The sequence below is a fragment of the Stegodyphus dumicola genome, chromosome 2 (genome assembly GCF_044657685.1).
Source record: "Stegodyphus dumicola isolate Sdum_Otavi_A_Nest chromosome 2, ASM4465768v1".
NCBI classification, from domain to species: domain Eukaryota; kingdom Metazoa; phylum Arthropoda; class Arachnida; order Araneae; family Eresidae; genus Stegodyphus; species Stegodyphus dumicola.
Genome location: NC_140769.1, coordinates 220,049,088 through 220,061,716, shown reverse-complemented (window position 1 = coordinate 220,061,716; position 12,629 = coordinate 220,049,088). Strand labels below are relative to the sequence as shown.

Here is a 12,629-nt window from a genome sequence, read left to right as displayed (position 1 = left end):
GAAACTTTTAATGTCATTTTAAGAATAAACTGAAACAAAACAAGAAATAATTTTCTCTACAAAGTGTATTAAATTATCAAAAATGAAGAAAATAATCTCAAAATTAGCTTAGCAATTTTTTTATAAATAAGGTTATGCAGTTACTTTTCCTTTTTCTAATCTTTTTTAGATAATACTTTTCATAAAAAATTACAAGTAAAAACTTTATAAAAATGATTTATTAATGACCTTTGTTAGTTAACTATTAATATTACTTTGTTACTATATATATATTACTTTGTTACTACTATATATATTACTTTGTTAGTTAAAATTCTATTAAGTGCTATAAGTTGCATTAATTTTCTATGCTTAAGTCTCCTTCTTATATTTTCAGCAAAAATTTATTAGTTAATAAAAAATATGAAAGTAAAAATTATCCTTCTTTCCATCTTGCGCTCATAAATCATTATGGAAATATCCATTTACAGTTATTAAAGCCTGAAAAAAGCATGTCTGCGATGTTATCGTCATGCGATGATTTGTAGATACTTTATTTTTTACCACGATGTTTTTAAACTGCGAAGTTTTTTAACCGCTTTATTTTCGACGACGATATTTTGTACGACGATGTTTTAGAACTGCGATGTTTTCTCCGCGACGTTTTCTTCCGCGATGTAATCGGCGGACACCATCCCCCATAACCAACCTCTCGAGAGGACTTTCGGCTTGCCATATATTTTGAGTGTCTCCATGCCATACACACACACTATACATTTACAAACATCCGTTTCTTCTCCGAGATTTGAACCTGGGCTCTTTGGTAAGGCGATCAGCATATGAGAAATAACTCACGAAGAAAATCCAAGATATATTTCTAAAAGTGGAAGGAATAGTGCATATAACAAAATTATTTAGAGAACAAAATCTAAAGCAATAACTACTGAGCACAAAGCTCAGCATTGTAAAGCACAAAGTTTCCAACCCAATTACTCCTACATTCACTGACTGACAGCCCTTTAAAGCCTTCTATTTAAAGGTTGTTCAAAGAGGAAAGTAAGCATTTTTCAAAACTTTAAAAATCACTCCTAGTGATTCAAAAATATTTTGTAAATGAGCAAAAATAAATCCACTGATGAGCCAAAACATTATGACACCCCCCAATTTTTCAATAAACTCATCTGGATGACATAATTAAGTGGGAATGCTATTTAACTGCTGTTGTAGAAGGTAAGGAATCATTCTTGAACTTCCTTCTGCAAGTGATGGACAAGGCTGCTGATCTAAGTGAATTTGACAGAAGGCAGAATGGAAGACCAGAAGACTTGGAACAAGTATCTCCAAAACTGCACAACTGGTAAGTTTTTCACGATCTGCTATTGCTAGTATTTATACAAAGTGAATAAAGAAACCAGTAGTAAACACTAAAGTGTTGGACATCCACAAGTCATCAAAGAAAAAGGACATTGGAGACTGTCCCTTCATACAGCAAAATCGGAACCAGACAGAGGCTCTGACAGCCCAATACAATCAGGTCTAAGTGCAAGTGTTTCAGAACATACAGTTAAAGCAGACACTGTTGGCTATGCAACTGCGCAGCAGACCTCCCACTCTGTGCCTCTAATGACCAAATGCTATTGGTAACTAATGCTACAGTGGGTCCGGAAACATCCAGACAGAACTATAGATAAACAGAAGACAGTTAGTTGCCTTGTCAGATGAATCACGATTTCTCACTCATGACATCAATGGTTGTGTCATAGGTACAGCAAGTCATACAGAGCCTGGTAGTGGTAGTATTATGCTTTAGGAGACGCTCTCATGGGCGGCTCCATGACCCATAGTTATGGTACAACTAATCATGAAAGCTGCAAATTAGTCGCATCTTTACATGGTGCCTGTCTGCCCAACTGGAAATGGAGTTATCCAGCAGGACAATGCCTTACATCATAAGGCTCGAATTGTGTTGGAGTGGTTCAAGCAGCATACGGATAAATTCTAAATAATGTCCTGGCCACCTAACTCGACGGATCTTAGCCCAATACAGCACATTTCAGATGTCATGCAGCAGTTCAGAGCTCAAACAGCCCCGTGTTGGAATATCTGAACTATGTGTGACTACTGCTGACATTTGGTAAAATCTGTCTCCAGTCATCTTACCAAGAACTTGTGGCACCCATGCCAAGGTGAGCTGCAGCTGTTTTGCATGCCATAGGTTGCATAATGCATTATTGAGTAGGCAGTCATAATGTTTTGGCTCTTCAATGTATATAAGAATATAAGAATACAAAAATACATAAAAACCAAATTATAAAAAAATACAAATATCTACAAAAGTACAGTATTATGCTTGAACTAAATTTAAGACAGATTCAATTAAAAAATGCATGAAAAAAGCTAGCAATGATAATTATGTTATGTACAACATTGAGAGACTACATTTAAATTGTTTTGAATATACAGTGTACAATTCACTTCTCAGCAAATAAAGAGGAGAAAATGTAAAATTCACAAAGATAACTATAAATTATTATCAGTAAATTTAGTTCTCATTTGAGTTATGAATTATTTCTCTCTGGATAATGAAACTAAAAAAAAAAAAAAAAAAAAAAAAAAAAAAAATTCTCTAAGAAAAGGGCTTTTAATAGGTACCATTATAAGGCAAATTTTAAAAAATTGCTGTAATGAAAAGTATTCCAATCAGGTATTCGGTTAAAACATTTTCATACCTTATATATTTATAAGGATGCAACTTACCTTCTCCTCTGTTCCCTGAGTGAGCAATGCACAAGCAATAAACAAAAAAGAAAAACCGAAGTTTAAAATCAGAATAATGTAATGCAGAGATAAGCAAAAGTGTTAAGCTAAAATATGCAGACTTTTTTTTTAATAATAAAGCAGCAAAAGAACAATTTGACTTATTGATATTTTAAAGTGTAATGGTTAAAATTCAATGGCTTCAAACTAGAAAGCAAAGCGCGCGCGCGCACACACACACACACACACAAAAAAAAAAAAAAAAAAAAAAAAAAAAAAAAAAAACCCACCATTTTTGGTAATCCATTTTTATAATGGGTCTATAAATAAACCTCTCCGCAAACTGCAGAAAATATTTTCAAAATATACACAAACTTAAGCAGTCCCTGGAATATACATGAACTCAGCACACATTACATTAAAAACTTTAAAAAAAAAAAAAAAAAAAAAAAAAAAAAACTTTTAAAATGTAGACAAATATTTTGAGTACTCTGAATTCCAATTAATTTGAGTATTCAATAAGGTCCATTGTATAATTCAAATATAGAAAACTCAGCATGTCGCAGAAGACATCATGACACATAGAAAATGAAAAAATGAAGCAACCAAAAATGGCAAAAAAATCTCCAATGGGAATCTTGAAATAATATACTTAAAATGCTTGCCAGCCACTGTGCCTTGCAGTATTAAATTACAGCTTTTACCTTTTTCTCATTTGCACATGCATCATAAAAAACATTTTTATTATTTTCGTAGAATGTTTATTCCTTCTACTTTCAACATATTTTTTCTGCAAAGCAGATTTTAAATTAAGACATAATTATACGAGGCGTATTCGGAAACTAAGTACCGTTTTTACATGAAAATACATGTCTTAAACTATTTTTCAACATAGTTTCCGACAATGATCAAACAATTGTCATAGCAGGTGACCAGTTTTTGTATATCATCGCCAAAGAAACTTCCCACCAGTTTCGATAACCATGACTCCACAGCATTTTTCGTGTCATCGTCAGATCCAAAGCGCTTGCCACCAAGCTTGCGCTTCATGTGCAGGAACAAGTGATAGTCGGACGGCGCCAAGTCCGGGCTGTACGGCGGGTGATCGAACTTGTTCCCAATGAAACTGTCGAATTAACGATTGAGAGACACCAGCTGTATGGGGTCGAGCCTTGTCATGGAGCAACACAATTCCTTTACTGAGCATTCCTCTTAGTTTGTTTTGAATGGCAAGCCTTAGTTTTGTTAAAGTCTCACAAGAAGCATTAATAGTTTCACCTCTGGGAAGAAATTCAGTAAGCAAAATGCCTTTCCTATCCCAGAAGACAGTGCACATGATTTTTTGTGATGACATTGTCACTTTGAACTTTTGTTTTTTCAGAAAATGAGTGTGTCTCCACTCCATCGATTGTTGTTTCGATTCTGGTGTGAAATGACACACCCAAGTTTCATCACCTGTCACAATTTGGTTTAAAAAGTTTTCTCCCTCATCACTGTACCGCGTGAGAAATGTCAGGGCACTACCAAGTCGCTTTGTTTTGTGAACATCAGTGAAAATTTTTGGAACCCATCGGGAACACAGTTTGCGATAATTCAAGCGGTCAGACACAATTTCGAACAAAATGGTACGTGAAATTTGTAGAAATGCCTCTGAGAGTTGTCATTGTGAAGTGTCTGTTCTCATGAATTGCTTCATCAACTTTCCTTACCAAATCATTGGTGACAACAGAAGGGCGACCACTTCGAGCCTCGGCGTGGACATTTCTTCGACCTGCATTAAACATTCTTACCCACTTTCTCACCATTCCATCACTTATCGCGTATTCACCGTAAACTTCTGTCACTTGACGATAAATTTCGGCCGGTTTAACATTCCTCGCGTTCAAAAATTGAATCACGGCACGAATCTCACAGTCAGCGGGAGAACTAATTAATTGTCTTAAACATTTTGAATGTGCACAGCAAACTGAAAACACAACATAGAGCAAGCAAAATGGCGACAATTGAAAGTCAGTGAACAAGAAAGACTAGTGCGCATGCGCGGGACGCCTACCACAGCGCTAGAATGAAACGGTTCTTAGTTTCCGAATACGCTACGTATGTCATGAACCTGCTCACACACACACCAAAAAAAAAAAAAAAAAAAAAAAAAAAGTTAATTTCATTTAAAAAGAGAGAAGAAAAAGAATTTTTGACACAACTAAGCCATCAACAGTTCAGCAGAAAAGACTCCAGAAATCCATACTTCAATAGGGTCACTTTTGTGAAAGAAATTGCTACGAGATTGAAGTTTGTCAATGAGGTTTAATGATAAGGGATAATTTTATCTTGAAGTCACATCCTTTGCTTCATGATCCAATTCATCAGTTGTTATGAGAATTTCTTATGATTCAAAATTAACAGAAAAGGAAAGAAGGTGCTCTACAGACTGTAAGACTTAAATGTTGTAAGATATCTAGTACAACAATTCTAAGAAAAATAATATTTATAATTGTTAGTATACATAATCTTATAAACATTTTTATGTATATTAGGTTTGGATTATTAAAACAGTGCTGCTTTCCGTTCATGGTTAATAATACCTTTTTAGTACCAATATGATTTTCCTTTCTTCAGAAATCAGGAATTTTGTTGGCCCAAATAACCAGATAGTATGCATTTCACGGACTGATTACAGACAAAAAGGAATAAATAAAGAAACACATAGCTTGTTATAGCTTCTTACAGGTAATCAAATTTTAACATACATATTAGATACTAATTTAGAAGTCAAACACTAAAAATCAGCATTATATTTTCAAATTTGAAAAAATAATGCTGATTTTTGTTATTTGACTTCTAAATTAATACTTGTTCGGTGCATAATGGTACCATAATGCATATTAGATACTTTTATGTATAAAGTATACATATTAAAAAACGTGATAAATTTGTTAAAAGTATTTGCAGATTTTTAATAAAAATCGTTTTCCAGATACCATCATAAGTAATTTCAATTTATCTGTTGTTAACAGACTTTTCCAAATCAATTTTATTAGCTTAATTAAGAAGAAACAAGCTAATAAAAAACTTAAAGTGAAATATATTTCTTCTTCAGTAAATAGGTTATGGGATTTCATACATGAACAATTTAATCTTCTGTATACCATTTCCTTACTGACAGTTTGTCTATTAATTTAATATATCATTAAACAGTTACAAAAAGAAAAATAGATATGAAAATTTTCCTCAAGGTTCTTATATTTTTTTATGAAGCAAACAGTCTATATTATCAGCAAATCTCTTGCAGCAATCCCCTCTCTCTGAAAGTGACTAGCATTTCTGAGAATATGAAGAAAATGATAATAATAAAAAAAGGCAATATATTAGACAAAGTACAACTCAAAAGTATAAGATCAGTGCATAAATTCCACTATGAAATATAGGTGAAAATATTATTATTCAGGAATGCGTAACCGGTAAAAATTAATATGCACAAAAGTGTTATAAAAATATGTTAGAAAAGAAATCATTATCCTTGCTCATCTTGATGGAACAAATGGGCTTTAGTTTATGATAAAAGAATTTTTTATTAAAATGCCAATGGCCCATAAAGCTCAGTTAAAAAAAATTACAACATTTCAAATCTTAGAAATGCCATCAAAGGTTTCGTACCTCAATTCTATTGTATGCCTGGAGGACTTTATTCAGCAAAAACTTGAAATAGCTATAATTGCTTCAATGCATATGGAAGCAAATTTGAAGGAGTGGGGGTTGCTGGAGAAAAAATTAGGCTCCTCAGAGCCAGAAAGATCAAAAGCTGTACTTAAATTTAAATTGATTTCAAACAAAAACTTATTTTTTCACTATTATAAGTTCACAGTTCAATATAGTTACTGCTACTGCTGCTGCTTAAAGAAAATGAATCAGCATTCTTGTGTACCATATATGTGATTGTAACAAATTTTACACATTCTCAAGGAATGGAGGGGAAGGAAGGGGAAAAAACCATACTTTTTTTAAAGAATGTATGTAAAAATGTGCTTCTTTAAATGTGCAGCGAATTGCAGTTCTTCATAATTTCTCTAGAAGATAATTCATTAAAAAAAAAAGGGGGGTGTATACTAAAATGCAGTTTTCTTATATATTTACACGACTATCCATACAGACAATCTATTTTCTTCAAGTGTTAAAACTAAAGCATTAAAAAATACATACCTGGATTGAACACGGCCACTAATTACATCGATACTAGATTCTGAAGTTTGGGATGGTAAAGCATTACTAAGTGAAGGACCTACAATAGCACAAAATTATCAATTTGCAGTCTTATAACAAAATTTGGCATAAATATCTGCAAAAAATAGGCACATATACAGTTATACCATACCAAGGGATTTTCTAGGAGCAGGCACCTGTGTTACTGTAGAGGAAACCTGATCTGATTTTAAAGTATCTTCACAAGCTTTTGGGGGAAAAAAAAAAAAAAAAAAGAGAGAGAGATTAATAATTGAAAAGGAAAAAAACTAACATAATTAAATTATCTGCTGACTATCCTGAGACCCACTTATACACTGCCAAAAATACCATCCATGATTTTGATTCTTGTGAGCATTTGGTAACCCTATGAGCTGTTTTATACTTTTCTATAAATATACGAAGACAGAGACAAGTTGCAGAGAATAACAGTGTTTGATCAACATTTTGAAAGGGTTTGCCAAACAATATGCCCCAACCCCAATTAAAAAAAAAAAAAAAAAAAAAAAAAAAAATCAGATTTCATCAGCCAAAATATGCCAAAAAATTTTTCTCAAGGTATCGGCAGGTACAAAATAACAAGTCAGAATAAAATTTACTATTATTAATATATGATTGAAGTATATGTTTACTATGCACAGATAAAAACTGATAATAAAGATTAACTGCAGAGTAAAATGTACCATCTAGTAAAATGCCTTAACATTTGAATTAATACTTTTGTCAAAATTCTATAAGATAAAAAAATTTAATAACATCTTACTTGTTTGTTCTTTCTCACTATATGCAGCTTGACGCTCGGGAGATAATCGAAGGGCTACTGGATGAAGAATTTTTGGATCCTATTAAATAAAGTTAACATTTAAGTAACTAATTTTTTAATAAGTATCATCTATTACAGAATTAGCTGCTAATAAGCTCATTTTTAAAAATATTTCATAATTTTTTTCTCACAAAAATATTACATTAAAGTGTTCCAGTCTATTCTGTTGAATTACTTCAGTCTCTTAACCAATTAGTTATGTCAGTTTTGGTGCTAATAAAATTATCTACAAAATGTCTTCCCTAAATAAATATTTTTACACTCATAAAAATGGGCTTTAAAAAATCTAATCCAAGGCATTAAAAAAATCAACTCATGAATATATTCAATCCTTTAAATTCTGCAGATGATGTAAGAGAGGAAGCAACAATTCCTCCATTCAACAAACAGTGAATAATTATCACTTTCTCTCTCATTATTATTTAATTTAATTTCATTTACTTAAGTGACATACACACACACACACACAGAAAAAAAAAAAAAGTGTGTTGCACATTTTTGCTCTTTAATGAAAACGGATTATGTCAGTATTCTTTGAAGTGCATGAAAATTTTCTATAAAAATAATAAAGCTAAAATTTTAAAATTCAAATTGATGTGATTCTTATCTACCTATTACGTTAAAATATTTCATCATCAATATAATTTGAATCATTTTTTAAAAAATAAATATAAGCCATGTACAAAAACTGCATTACACAAGATATTACAACATGAGACATTTGAACAATGTAACTCAAGTTTACATTTATTATGTTTACATTAATTTTATTAATATTACAATACAGTTCTTGACACATTTTTAGTACTAATACTATTTTATTAATAATTTGAGTTTTTATAAACAGGTTTTTAAGTACAGTAATTTTAATCTACAAAAATTCTAATTTTTCTTTTCTTTTGGAAGTTGTTTCAAACTCAAGTAAAACAAGAACTATCTTTCACTATGCAAATATTTGTTCATAATTTTAAATCCAATTAAAGAAAAAGCCTTGCTCATTCAAATATTGCATAATGCTATCAGGATATTAAATTAAAATTTTCATTAAGGTTTCTAAATAAAATTGTGCATAAACATAAATAAATTATATATTACTTGCTCAACAGATGCAGCAGAAAAGTCAAAATTTACAGGTTTCATTCCAGGAGATGACAGGGAACTAGTTGGAGAATCATTAAACTTTGTCCACTAAAGGAAAGGAAATATTAAAAAAATAAACAATTCTATAAATAATATACGATTTCAAAACTTTTTGCTTAATTATCATATTTACTCACATATTCTGCCCTCTTTTTACTAACTTTATCATATGAAAATCAAGAGGGGAAAATTTTGCTAATAATTTAATTTCCAAAGGATGTGGTTAAATTAATAACATAACAACTAAAATGTGTTTATAAACTGCCATTAACTATCACAATATTACCTGTTTAAAAGAAACCTATATTGGAATATGAATATAATATCTAATAAGATATCTTCATTTATACATCTCAGTACTCGAATCTCATCTCCTCTTATTGTTACTAGTTCTACTTCCTACACCTCAATGCATTCAGCACTGTTGGAACTTCTGTCTGTGTCACTTGCTATAGCTTGCAAGTCATAGCCCTTCAACAGCAATACCATTGTCTTTGTCAGTATTTTTTACCTAGTGGAATGATTTTCGGAAACATACAGAGCATAAGATATTCCTGTTTACTGGAAGCTCTTCATTATAATTGTCTTATCAATCAGAACCCATGCACCCGAAAATTACAAGCAACTCAATAAGTAAGATGAAAACAACCACTATGTGGACAAACATATTTTAAAATTTAGGGAAGCTAACTTTCTGAATGCTTTGAGAAAGGCAAATATATGATTAGAAATTTCAGAATCTTATGCTAAAAAGCTAGGGGGAAAGTGTGAGTAAATACGATATTTAATGAGCAAACTCATATTGTTTTACTTTAGACAGTCCATAGTGAATGTGTGCCAAGAAAGTAACATGAAAGGTTTACATGCACAGCCAATGATAGAAACAATAATAGGTAAATAAAATAGGAACAATATAGGTAGCAAAAAATTTTTTTGGTATTAAATTCAAAATTCCCTTTCCTACCATATCCCTGCTTAATTTTAATTAATCACTAACTGAAATGAAAATTGGACTTGCACCATCAAAACAGTCTGGTAGAATGGATGTAATTTTTTTATGTAAAATAACAGCAGACATTGGTAAGAGTTAATAATTAAATAATTTAATAATATTTAATAATCAAATTAAAATAATTTCTTTATGGTATACACAATATAAACATATTTAGAAAAAATTTAAATGATATAGGGCTGCAATATACAATGAATAAAATCATATGCCATTTCCAGTGAAACCATTTTTTATTGAAAGATACATACCTCCTTACTCTGAGGTGATAAAAGCTCTGATGGAGAAGTATTTTTTGGGCTACCAACAGCATGGCTTTGAGGCAAGTTTTGTGCTTGGTTTGGAATGATATATACATCGGCTGAAGAACAGAAACAGAGTATTGTTACATAAAATAATTCTCAATGTCACAACTATTATAGATTAATTAAAGCAAGAAAAACACGTGTCATTCATAATGATGATTACAACACATTTAAATTTCCATCTCTATAACAATTGGTTTTAAACTCATCTATACTAATTTATTAAAAGTACAATAATTTTTTCAACTTCTTCGGCATGGGTTATACAAAGTGGAAGGACATTACTGGTAGGGACAAAGATTATCCAAGAGGTCAATAAAAAGTATGATATGAAGAATTTAAACACGAACAAAGCAAGAGTCACATAAAAAAGAAACTAAAATGAACAAAATGGAGATATTATTTAACTATTTTTTACTTCTCATTATAATCTTCCAGCTATGTTGAATTCATTTTTGAGTTTTAATGTGCTCAATGAAACAAAACTTACTAGTTTGACTTACATTATGCAAACACAAATCCTAAGTTCAGTTTTAAAGATAATGTATGGATAAAGCAATTGCATTAACAGCCCAGCACTATAAAGCAAAAGCAAAGTATAAATGCATTAACATTATAAAAATGCATTGTAAGGAAAAATTAAAGGAACAACTACACAAGGTACTTTATGTTAGTGTGAAGTCCAATAAAAGGTAATTGTTTGGTAGTTCAAGGACAACATTATCATATCATCCAATGGAAGCAACAGAAAAATATATTTCTGCCTTTCTTTCAGCACATGTGGAAAGGAGTACAGAGAGTACTTGAAATTTTAATTTCAAGGATTATACCAGCACGTAAATTAAGTCTCACATATGGAAAGTGGAATGTGTTGTGGAAAAGGCATCTGACAGATTATGAGAAATGAAGTGCAACTGAGAGGATGAAAACAGAACAAACATCAATATAAGGCTGTAAAAGTAGCCCAAAATCTGGAAACAGTTTAAAAATACTGTGGATGTAAGCAGACAACCAGGTCAAGGCTGGAAACTTACCAATGATTCATGATATAAGAAATATGATTTTTGGTCTGTTTTTCAAAACCAGATTTGACCTCTTCACATGGCAAAAAAAAAGGGGGGAGTATTTTGCACAATAATACGTGTTTCAGTTTGTCAAGAGTTTGAATATGCTCAGTTTTATTTCAGCACAAAACACCTATTAATTTGCAAAGCAACATCTTCAACTCTCAGTGTATGAAAACCAATGCAAGGGGAAATACTTAATTTCCTGACCCATAGCTTTCAATCTCAACACAAATGAACATTTTATTTTTTTCAGCTAAGCTGGGATGTTAGTTATGTATTAAACAGTGGCATAGCTAGGGTGGGGCAAGGAGGGACAGCTGACCCCAGGTGCAGCATCCAAGCGGTACCAAATTGATATTATGAAATTTTTTACATTCTTGGTACATAGAAAGGGGCGAAGAATCTCAGTTGTCCCCGGGCACTGAAAACCCTAGCTATGCTTCTGGTATTAAACATTAAACATGTTACTTTTCAACTGTTTGTCATGTTTCAGGAAGAACAGAATAAATTTCAGCGTTTGTTTTTACCAGAACTTAGGGAAAGGTCTATAATGTAACGCTATAACACAAAAGAGATCTTAACTCTCATTAATAAAAATTGGTACTTCCTTATCTTTATGGCTCCCATCTTAACAATATCAAGATTATCATCAAGTATGTGTTTACTTTTCACATACAGTTCGAAGCTACAATATTTTCACTTTTGCTTTCAATATGACATCAAAAGCATTATATTTTTCCAAAGACTTTTGGTACATGAATTCTGCAAGATAGGAGATAAAATGATAATATGTTGCACCTTCTTGCTTTTTATTTCACCACCTATCATGGATATACAGTCTTTCAAGATTTTATGTATGAACAGCCATTTTTGGGTCTACAAAATGAAGTTTATAATTCACAGTTAAGTAAGCATACTCTGCTTTTTCCAGTTTTACTGTTTTGTATGCTTGTCAACAGTCTGAATAAATTGTCTATCCCTCTTGTTCATGATCCACAATTTTTGGTTCATGTTGTGTTGTCAATTTTTTGGCTCTCAACAATGTACGTGCAATTTTACATGATAGTGGTATGAGTCCTGAATTTTGGTCAGATGCAGTAATATATTTTGCATATTCATTTAACAGAATTTGTCATAAAGGTCAAGATAGAACCCTATTTGAATTGTATACTAAGCGAAAACCATCAGTGCGTCACCTTAAGGCATTTGGAACGGTTGCATATGTGGGAATTCCAAAAGCTAAAAGAAACTCTAAGCTTGATCCAAAGGCAACGAAGGGCCGATTGATTGGATACAGTGTAAGAACAAAAGGG

The 12,629-nt window shown here is 31.7% G+C and overlaps 1 protein-coding gene across 5 annotated transcripts in view; it reads right to left on the bottom strand.

Annotated features, from left to right (window-relative positions):
• The window catches only part of Reps (RALBP1 associated Eps domain containing), a 116,755-nt gene that overhangs the window by 56,575 nt on the left and 47,551 nt on the right, over window positions 1-12,629 (bottom strand). For 2 of the 5 annotated variants that reach the window (XM_085811789.1, XM_085811791.1), the window contains exons 9-14: window positions 10,196-10,305; window positions 8,891-8,983; window positions 7,736-7,814; window positions 7,106-7,180; window positions 6,934-7,012; window positions 2,737-2,751 (exon numbers count right to left, since the gene is read on the bottom strand). In XM_085811789.1, coding sequence (XP_085667915.1) covers window positions 2,737-2,751; window positions 6,934-7,012; window positions 7,106-7,180; window positions 7,736-7,814; window positions 8,891-8,983; window positions 10,196-10,305 — 451 coding nt within the window. The remainder of the gene's footprint in view (window positions 1-2,736; window positions 2,752-6,933; window positions 7,013-7,105; window positions 7,181-7,735; window positions 7,815-8,890; window positions 8,984-10,195; window positions 10,306-12,629) is intronic. The other 3 variants (XM_085811790.1, XM_085811792.1, XM_085811793.1) reach the window with 3 other exon arrangements.